The sequence below is a fragment of the Vigna radiata genome, chromosome 5 (genome assembly GCF_000741045.1).
Source record: "Vigna radiata var. radiata cultivar VC1973A chromosome 5, Vradiata_ver6, whole genome shotgun sequence".
Classification (NCBI taxonomy): Eukaryota; Viridiplantae; Streptophyta; class Magnoliopsida; order Fabales; family Fabaceae; genus Vigna; species Vigna radiata.
Window position 1 is genome coordinate 36073804 of NC_028355.1, and position 10833 is coordinate 36084636.

Genomic DNA, 10833 nt, shown 5'->3' on the forward strand with positions numbered 1-10833 from the left:
AATTGTTTCTTCACAAAACACATAACACTTATTTCTCCACTTTCTCCCATCATGAGAAATTTTTTCTCTCTCCATTCTTGCTCAGTCCTGCGTGCGCCTTTGACACTGCTCACACCCTCCACCTTCATTTTTGCGTGGAGATATCTCTGCCTTTGCATCCATATCTGATGGGAAGTGTTGTCCGCTGCTCGCGCCCTCCATCTTCATCTTCGGGTAGGCATGTCATAGTCGCTGCCTCGTAGGTTGTGTCTCCTCACCTGCTCCCGCGTTGCTACCGTTGTTGCCTCTTGCGTTGTTCCTATCGCCATTGCATCTCGCGTTGCCACTGCCTCTCGCTTTGCTCCTACCGCCATTGCTTCTCGCGTTGCTCCTACCGCCATTGCCTCTCGCATTGCTCCTACCGCCATTGCCTCTAACGTTGTAGTTGACGCCCCTATCTATCGTGTTGTCGTTGTCGCCGCCGCCTCTCGCGCTACCTCCCCTGCCTATCATGTTGTCATTGTTGTACAAGTGAAAAAATTGGTTTTGGTTTGTAAGGATTAAGAATTAGGATCTTTGTTTTCTTTTTAGGGTTTTACATTTTAATCTTTCTCTTATAGTAATTTTTAGGGTTAAGAACTTTGTACGATTTTAAGATTTTTTTGGAGTGATTATTAATGGCTCCAATTTCTCTTCCCCTATTTCTAATTTGTAATATGTTTTGTGAAAGATGTGATTAGATTTATGGGTTCTTGTTGTATTTCTTTGGTTGTGAAAATAAATTGAATTGGGAGAATGATTGGTTGTATTATATTCCAATTTCATCTTTATTGTGTATGAGAATTGAAAGATGGGTTGTGGTTGATTGGGGTAATTGGTTAATATTTTGAAGAGGTGCCAATGGAATATATGACTAGATTTGCAATTTTTGGTGGAAAATTTAAGTTTGTTGATTCATAGCAGAGTTAAAATTTAAGTCTCTTACTTAACAATAAATTTAAAATTTAAGTCTTCCAAATTTAAGTCTGTTTTAAAAGATATTTAAAAGTTCGAAATAATAGACTTAAAAAGTATATTTTGTACTAGTGTTTTCTGCCTCCATAAAAAGTCTGAGATAATTTTTTTAATGAAATTTTATCTGTCCAAATTACTTATTAGAGGAACTGGTCTCTCATTGAAATAAGTTTTTGTAAACTGTAAACTGTAACAATATAATAAAATAAAAATTTCAAAACTTTTGTGTATAAAATTTAAACTGTAAATTGATATTAAAGTTTATTTAAATGGTACTGAATTGTGGTTTGAGTTTATGTAAGAAATTTGAAACTTTTTTCCTAAATATAAAGAATAAAAAATATATTCAAACACAACCAACATGTATTGATTGACACATCTAATTCAACATACTTAGAAACGGTAAAAGGAAAACTCTCAACAAGTACCTGGCACTTTTGTCATTGGCACGTCCTTTTTCGACGAAACTATAGTTGCTCGCCATTGAACTTGACAACTATAATATAATTAGACAAGTCTACTTAAAGACGAAGGCAAGTTGTCACTCTGTGCCACTATACTTCTTTTCAATCTAGAAAAATGGAATTTGACTCACTGAATTGACAAGTTTTTATTGGCTACATATATAAAGGAATATAGGGATGAAGATGCATAGCTATTGTTTGGTATTATGGGTAGCTTGCATATGCTTCTTGTTCCTCTCTTTTGTTTGATGAGCACTGCATTTGGAAAAGCAAGTGTTGATGATGGCATGCATGCGAAGATGAAGGGTACCATAGGACTTATTACAGACAACAATTCCCGTAACGGTAAAGAGGAGATAGTTGCTGTTAAGATGGCAATGGAAGATTTCTATCATTATAGCAATCAAAGTTTTGATTTACAGATAAGGGACTCACATGCTGATTCTCTTCAGGCTGCCCTAGCAGGTCTTTCTTATTTCCCACTACTCTTTCATTCTTTCATATTCTATTCAACTTGGATAAAACTATTATAAACCCTTCTGTCATAATATATTATTAGCTTTAATTCTACATTAAGAATCATCATTGAACTGGAATGAAAAAATGTTATTAACAAATCAAAATCATAGACAATTATAATTTGATAGATTACATGAATAAGTTTTAGCTAAATTATGTTTAATGAACGGAAAAATAAAATAAAAATTGCATAAATTTTAATGTACAAGAATAACTTAAGTTTTTGGTACTTTAAATTGATAGATAAAAGTTGAAATGTAAATTAAAAGAATCATCTTATTAATTAAGCCGTCAAAGAAGAATGGAATAAATAAGAAATGTCTCGTTGTCAAGAATAATATTTTCATTATGTCATGCAAAATTAAATTAAAAGGTTTAATATTCTTTATCAAAAATCAATAATTATATTTTGTATGTACAGTTAAGACTTGTTGTCGTTATAAATATAGATATTTTGTTAGAGGGCCAGCCGGCCAGGCTATTTAATGGCTGACAAAATATCCAAACAACTCCTTACATTAGTCCTAGGCGGGACTTAGTTGTATATTATTATCATTACATGACACTGCAAAGCGATAAATTAAGTTCATTAACACAGTCAAATAATAATATTTTCATTATAATTGTTTTTTTCTTTAAATATTGATAAAAGAAAAATTAGAGTTTAAGTTTCATATTTTACAACAATTTCTGTTACATCTTTTCATGTGTAATTTTCATCAGAACTGATATGAAATGATTTCACTTCTTTTCTTCTCCAATAAAGTCATCTTTGATTTATCCAAGCTTTCTTTTCCATGAAACACTCATGTTTTGGCTTAGTATTGGGTCACCTGGATGAATTTTTTTTATAAATATTTATTGAAAATTAAGAGATGAAATTTATTGGAGAAATTGTTTTCATGTGGCATCTCGAAAAGTTAATTTAATCTAATTAGAATTTCTTAATAAAAATTCACTTCTTTAAAAATTAGTTTTAATTAATTTCATTTTATATTTTTATTTTTTTATTAAAAATATATTTTTATTAAATTTAAACTAATGTTTGTTCAAATATTTAAATTTTAAAATTAAATAAATACAGTTATTTTAATTTAATTATATTAAATATTTTTAAAACTTATTAATCTATTTCATTTCAGTTATTAAGTGAATTTAATTATATTTATCTTTTTTTTTTCAATTTGGAAATCAAAATATATGAAAAATTCAAACATACATTATTTTTAATTTCGTTTAAAAATTTAAAAATTAAAATTATATTTAATCTTTGTTTTTTTAAGTATTTATTACAGTTTATTGAAATAATTTTCAAATTCTAAGCTATGAATAACAATGCCCACCCTTGTTCTGCAGCTAGAGATCTTATTGATACACAGAAAGTGGAAGCAATTATAGGACCTGACACATGGAAAGAGACAACTTTAGTAGCTGATATTTGTAGCCAAAATGTGACCCCAGTTCTATCTCTAGCTGATGCAACTCCAGACTGGTCAACTTTGAAGTGGCCCTACCTTGTGCAAATCTCACCTAATCAGTTTAAGCAGACGAAAGCAGTAGTAGCTATTGTACAATCCTTTGAATGGTACAACGTTAACATAATATACGATGATACTGATTCTTCATCCACGAGAATGTTCTCTCATCTCTACAGTGATCTCAGTGTGTCAGGCGTTCATATAAGCAATGTTTTGGCCATCCCTCCGTTAGGCTCCTCTTCACTGCCTCAAGAACTAGAGAAGCTTAGGAATGGCTTTTGCAGAGTTTTTGTTGTTAATTTGTCAGTTTCTTTGGCCATAAACCTGTTTCAAACTGCAAAGAAATTGAAAATGATGGAGAAAGGTTATGTGTGGATCGTTACTGATCCTTTTACAAGTCTTGTCCATTCATTGAACTCTTCCACTATGTCCTCAATGCAAGGGATAGTTGGAGTAAAGAGCTACTTCCCAGAAATAGGGCTTCAATACGAGCACTTCTACTCTAAATTTCGAAAAAAGTTTAGCTCAGAGAACCCTCATGAGCTTAACAATGAGCCTGGGATATTTGCAGCACGTGCTTATGATGCTGCATGGACTCTAGCTCTATCCATGAATCAAACAACCAACAAAAAGGATCAAACGTTACTGGATAAGATTCTGCTCAATAATTTTACTGGCTTAAGTGGAAAAATTCATTTCATTGACCAAAAGTTAGATCCTTCAGATATTTTTCAGATCATCAATGTGATGGGGAAAGATTATAAGGAAATTGGGTTCTGGACAAATGGACTAGGTTTCTCAAATATTATAGGCCAAAATTCTATTTTCAATTCTTCAATGAAGGAACTTGGACAAGTTTTATGGCCAGGACGACCTTGGGGAACACCAAGAGGATGGATTCCAGTATTGGATAAACCACTAAGAATTGGGGTCCCCGTTTTGGCCACATTGAAACAATCCGTATCTGTAATTCAGGACCAAACCGAAAATACCACCACTTTCCAAGGATTCACCATTGATATTTTCAGAGCAACTATGGAGTTGCTGCCCTATCACTTGCCCTACAAATTCTATCCTTTCAATGACACGTACGATAATTTGGTGAAGCAAGTTTATTTGAAGGTAAGACTTGTTAACTGTAGTATTATTTGTACCAAGTCTTTCAATCTATCCTTTCTCATTATTTGTACAGTGTCCTACATATTATGAAGGGAATAGATGATGGGGGTAAAGGAAATGTGAAGATAGTAGAATATGAAAGTAATAGTTGAAAGAAGTGTATTTTCTAGTTCTCATAGTTGTGGTATATGTAATCTTACATCAAATAATAAAATACATAAGTATTAATAAATCCATAGATTATTTTAGAATATACTAGCCACAACTTATTTATGTAGAATGGTAGAGTACGTGGATATTATTATCTTAGGCTTTTCTAAGTATTCTATAACTTTGATTACATTTTAGTATCTCTATCTTAGGATTTTCTATAATTTTTTAGAATTTGCATTCCAAATGTCTATGTCCGTATTCGTATATTTATACATATATGAACTTCATGGCTACTGACACTTGTTCCCACATTTTCATTTGTGTATGCATAAAACAGAATTTCGATGCAGTAATTGATGTGAGCATAATTTCATATCGATATCAGTATGCAGAATTCACTCAGCCATACACTGATCCAGGAGTGGTGATGGTAGTTCCCCTTAGATCAAAAGTGGATCATAGAGGTTGGTTATTTATGAAACCTTTTACAAAGACTATGTGGGTTTTAATACTGGCCATGATTATCTACAATGGCTTCATTCTTTGGATGTTGGAAAGACGCCACAGTCCTGAAATTAGAGGTTCCATGCTGAATCAAACTGGGACCATGGCTTGGTTGGCATTGACTCCTCTAGTCAAGTTAGATGGTAATTTTAATTTAAGATTCTATGTTCTTGCATGACATTGTTGAATACTTAGCTAATTCTAGTTCGGTTCATTTGACTTAACATAGGAGACAAGCTACATAGCAATTTATCAAAGATGGTTATGGTGGTTTGGTTGTTTGTGTCACTTATCATAACACAGACATACACAGCTAACCTTGCCAGCATGCTAACTGCTGAACGGCTTGAACCAACTCTAGATAATATTGATCAGCTACGGAATAGCAACATCAGGGTTGGATACAGTTCAGGATCCTTTCTGAAACATTATGTGGAGAATGTGTTGCAGTTCCACGCTGAAAACTTGAGGAACTATGCAGAACTTGAAGAGTATGCTGAAGCTTTCAGAAGAAAAGAAATAGGAGCTGCCTTTCTGGAAGCTCCTGCAGCCAAAGTTTTTCTAGCAAAGTACTGTAGAGAGTTTATTCAAGCCGGGCCTTTGTACAAAGTTGGAGGATTTGGATTTGTATGTCAGGCAACAATATTCTCATAGCTTTTATTTATGCACTTTCTAAGGATATACTTTCTAATAGATTCTTTTAAAATATACTATTTGTTGGCGAAACACTTTTCATTTGACAAGTTTCAGTCATGATTTTATAGTTCTTGATGATCAAGTTTAAAACGAACAATAAGAAGTGTTTTACTAGTCTCTTTCTTTGGTTATGGAAGTTTGTTTAACTCTTTCTGTGTTGCGTGTGTTAGGCATTTGCAAGGGGGTCTCCATTGATTCCTGATGTAAACAAAGCACTTCTACATTTAGTAGAAATCGGCAAGGTAAGTGAAATAGAGAACAAAATGCTTGCATCAGAGGAATGTGAAGACAAAAAAGTAAATGGAGAAACTGCAAGTCTTAGCCCGAAGAGCTTCTGGGTCCTCTTCATATTGACAGCAGGCACATCAACATTTTCTCTCTTGGTTTATGTTTTCCGTATGAGTTATGCAAACAGTGAGGAGAAAACAATCTGGAGACTAACCACAATGATCATTCAGCAATGTAACCATGCAAAGAGAAGAATGTCAAGAAAAGTAAGTGATGCTGCAGAAAGTCCTACAACCTCTTCAACGACACATGCTACACCAACTCAAGTTTAAACATGTCAAAGGTTGTACTTGGTTGAGGAGTGGAAAGGTTGTTGTATAACCGACAGTTACATAAAATGACCAAGTATAAGTTATAACTTACTGCTAATGTAATTGATGCAAAGGAAAAGTGTTGTTGTAAATATCACTGTACAGTTCTTGTATTAATAAACAGAAGTCTTAAGTTAATAAAACTGAATTTGTTTATTATGTTTCGCCCTTAATTAGCAGCACACTTTCATAACTTTGACTGATTTGTTTGGGAATTTCATTTTCAGTCCAAGAATATGTATAATGCTGCAATGCACAACAAGCGTGTCTTGTACCACTTATTAGCAAATATTTGTGTTCAGCTCTTAAAAATTTCTGAAATTGTATAATTAGATTAAGTCACAATGAATGTTCAGCTTTATTACAAGTACCGCCATAAGTTCAGCCATATCTTTTCGTAGTTAGTGATTCTTGCTGGCTGCAATATTATAACTCTTAACTTACGAAAAATTAGTATAAATATGAAACTCTCGTATCTCATCGGGGGAATGATCCAAGTTCAAAAGGGTGCTCTCTGTATTTGATTGTTTGAACTCCACACTCCCCCAATGACCAATGAGATAGCATCATAATCCAATAATATCTATGGTGGTCAAAGCTAGAATGAAACTGTATTTGACCATAAAAGTTAACTGTTTATTTACTTACTTCTATATATATATATATATATATATATATATATATATATAAGTAATTTAAGATATGAAGAAGAAGAATTACTGGTGGATTATCAGAAAGAGGGTTTGAGAAATAGTTAGTCCTTCAAATTTATCCTATTCATAATAAAAAATAGGTTTAATAGTCAATTTTGTTCCTAGTTTCGTTGACAAATATTAATTTAGTCCCTTGTTTTAAAAGTGTTTGAAATGAGTCATCGCTTTCAAAATTTTGAGTCAAATTACTCCCTTTTGTAAAACAGAATCAAATGGTCTTAAGGATTTAATGATTTAGCATAAGAGATATTATTTTATAGATAATATCTCTTATGCTAAATCATCAAGCCCTTAACGTTGTTTGTTTCTGTTTGACAAAAGGGACTAATTTGACTCACAATTTTGAAAGTAAGGACCCATTTTAATCACTTTTAAAACGAGGGACTAAATTGAGATTTGTCAATGACACTGAGGACAAAATTGGCTATTAAACCTAAAAAATAAGTTTAATTTAGATAGGATACATTTTGAAGAAAGTTTTAAAAATTTAAAATAATTATCAGTGTGTGTGTAAACATTACTTTGTAAAAAAAAAATCCGATTTTATTTTTAAATATTTGTAAGAATATATAGTTACAAATTCAACTTTACCGGAGAAAATAGTTTATTTTCAGCAAATAATATTTTAAGAAAGTTTGCAAGAAAGTTATTGTGATATTTCAATCCTAATTCTAATATAGCTATATATCTATGAAAAAATTATCTATCAATCAACATTTATAATAACTGTACTATATTCGGATGACCGATCGACTAAGGAGAATCTGGAACCAAAACAGACAATCGATCAATGGTCAGACACACTAGTCAGGAAAGGTAAATATCATTAATGGTCAGTTAATATGTTTAATGACCATATCAAATGTGAATATACGCTGTTTAAGAGTGATTGACAGGTCATATTACACGAGAATATGATATTAATGGACAATTAACAGATATTGTTGAATTTGATTATATGTCAAACAAGGAAGACACTTCGGAAATGTTAGTTTCCGGTCCCGCAAAATATATTACCGAAACAATAACTATATAATGAAATATAAATATTTTTTATAATTATATTATAAATAATTTTTATTTATTTTGTAGGTAGTTTATAATTAAAAACTAAGTAATTTAATAAAGGTCAAATAAAAAATTGATTAAATTTAAAGAAGATTAAATGTAAATAATTTTTATAATTTTATTGTAAATTATTTTTATTTATATTATAGGTAGTTTTATAATTAAAAAAATTGATAAAATATAAAAAAGGTAAAAAAACGACTCAATTTAAAGAGTATTACTTTGAGAGTTAAATTAATAAAATAATCATTTTAATTTTAAAAAGTTTTTATTTAAAAGATAAAATTAAAAAACAAATGCATACCAAATAAAATCCATCATACATAAATATAAATAACATTATTTTATTTTATAAATTAGGTACTAAAACAAAAATCAAATCAATCATGTGTTAATACAAAACAATGTAATTTTGTAAACATAAAAAAACATCATTTTAATTAAAAATAAATTTTAATAAAAATTCAATTATATACACTCAAATTTATGAAATATTTATTAATTAATTAAGTCATTTGTTTATTTTACAAGACACATAAACCTTAAAAGTCAGTTAAGTTGACAAAATAAATTAAGTCAGTTTAATAAATACTTAATGATTTAAAGAGAAACAACGTCATTAAAATTAGGTCGATTGTTTTACAAGTTCATTTAGATTTACAAAAGACGTCCAATCCGATTTAATTTTCTAATTTCAGATTGGTTTGATTTTGTTCTTTGAAGAATTGAACTTTATTTTATTTAGTTTTTTAAATTTCTTTTCAACATTTGATCTTGAGTATGAGATAATATGCATAATCAAAGGTTTCATTATATTTGGTCCTTTCTCATCATCTTTTTTAGTCCTTTTCCAATGATTCTATATTTTATTATTTGCAACACAAGATTGTAACAACATGGCAGTCTAGCTCACTTAAAGTACCTGAAAATCCAGGTTTGCTAAAATGATATAGTGTTCCTTCTCATGGGCACAGTACGGTATTCAAGAATCATTTTCGAAGTTTTCTGATGCACAGGATCCCCTTATAGAAGCAAGTGCAAAGCATACTTACTCTGAATAAGCCACATTTTCGGAGCTTTCTAATGCACAGGATCCCCTTGTAGAGGTAAGTGCAGAGCATACTCACTTTGAAATAAGCCACTTCCTTGCCTTCCCTAATTTACTAAAACCAAGACATAATAAAGAAAAGGATTTTCGAGAGAGAAGTAGAAGGATTTAGAAACTCATAGTTCTTGAAGAAACTCAAAGGATTTTTATTTAGTTGCTTCTCCCTCTTTACAAGGATGATGTCTCCTTATATAGAGGAAAAGAGGATAACATACCTTATCTTATCAGATAAGGATTTTCCCTAAGGAGATTGGCTCATGTGGATTACATTGGGCCCACCTTATCTTATCTAATTTATACACTTTTCACACCTTATCCTATCTAGATTACATACTTTTGCACACCTTATCTTATCCATATTACATTGGGTCCACTATATCTTACAACATTATTTGGGACCTTTACAGTACAAATAGCCTGTAGTGACTTTATTATTTACAGATAGGCTCGTGACTTAGAGAGAGATTGGGGTCTGAACCGTTTGAATCTTGTTCCATTAAGTCATCTGGACTTTCATCTTCTTCAGGGGATACAAGTTCCTCAGTTTTTTGAAACAATTGTCCTATAATATAATATTCAGAGAAAGTAGTGGTTTGCTGGGTCCCGAAACTAGATGGAATTAGTCTGTTGAAAGGAGAATCACCACTGAGACTAACATCTTTTAGGTGTCATTTTAATTGCATTTTATAGCTCTCATTTGACGGATATTCTTCGGAAGTTCCCCAAGTATAAACATGATTTTGTGAAAACAATTGTCTGAAGGAATTACTTGCATAAGGCTTGTAGACAATAAAAATGGAGACCAATGTTTGTCCTTTCGACTTTCTCTAACTTTCTTGATATGAATGAGAGTATTTGTTCCAGTTATGATCTCCACTAAGTAATAGGACTAAACCATTCCAGTAAAGTCCAAAACAAATACTCATGCTTGAGAGGATTTGTCAGGATTTGATAGGCCTTTTTTGTTTGTAAGGCTATGGGAGTGGGATGTTGTACTGTTTTACACCAGATGACCCATAATGTGGGTTCACAAAGATCCCATCCAATGTCATAGAATAAATCAAAGATATTTCCATTTGGGTTTGTGGGATCAAATGCACTAGGAGAAATGACCTTGAATCTCAGTGTCTCATGAAGGAAAAAGAAGTATATGGATTTAGCATAGTCTAATATATCTTTTGGAGTTCTGGGAGATAATCCTGGAGGATAAAGCTTCTGAGTTTTGGCATAATTAGGCAGAGGTTTTACCATGAAAATCAACGGGAAGTTGTGAGTCTTGGTGATCATCTGTACAACTTTTGTTGGTCGAGATAAAAAATCTGGAATGAGATTTTTGTTGCCTTTGATATGTTTTACAGTGAAATCATATCGAGAGAACCAATCCTTTAATCTTAAAATCTGAGGATCTGGAGGCATCTT

The 10833-nt window shown here is 31.6% G+C and overlaps 1 protein-coding gene across 1 annotated transcript; it reads left to right on the forward strand.

Moving 5' to 3' along the window:
* Positions 1 to 1663: 1663 nt before the first annotated feature.
* On the forward strand, positions 1664 to 9367 carry LOC106760680 (glutamate receptor 2.8-like). The gene is made up of 6 exons (XM_014644089.1): positions 1664 to 1922; positions 3333 to 4576; positions 5064 to 5373; positions 5460 to 5857; positions 6097 to 6168; positions 9281 to 9367. Exons 1-6 carry the CDS (start codon positions 1664 to 1666, stop codon positions 9365 to 9367), a joined length of 2370 nt encoding a protein of 789 aa, XP_014499575.1.
* The last annotated feature ends 1466 nt before the right edge of the window (positions 9368 to 10833 follow it).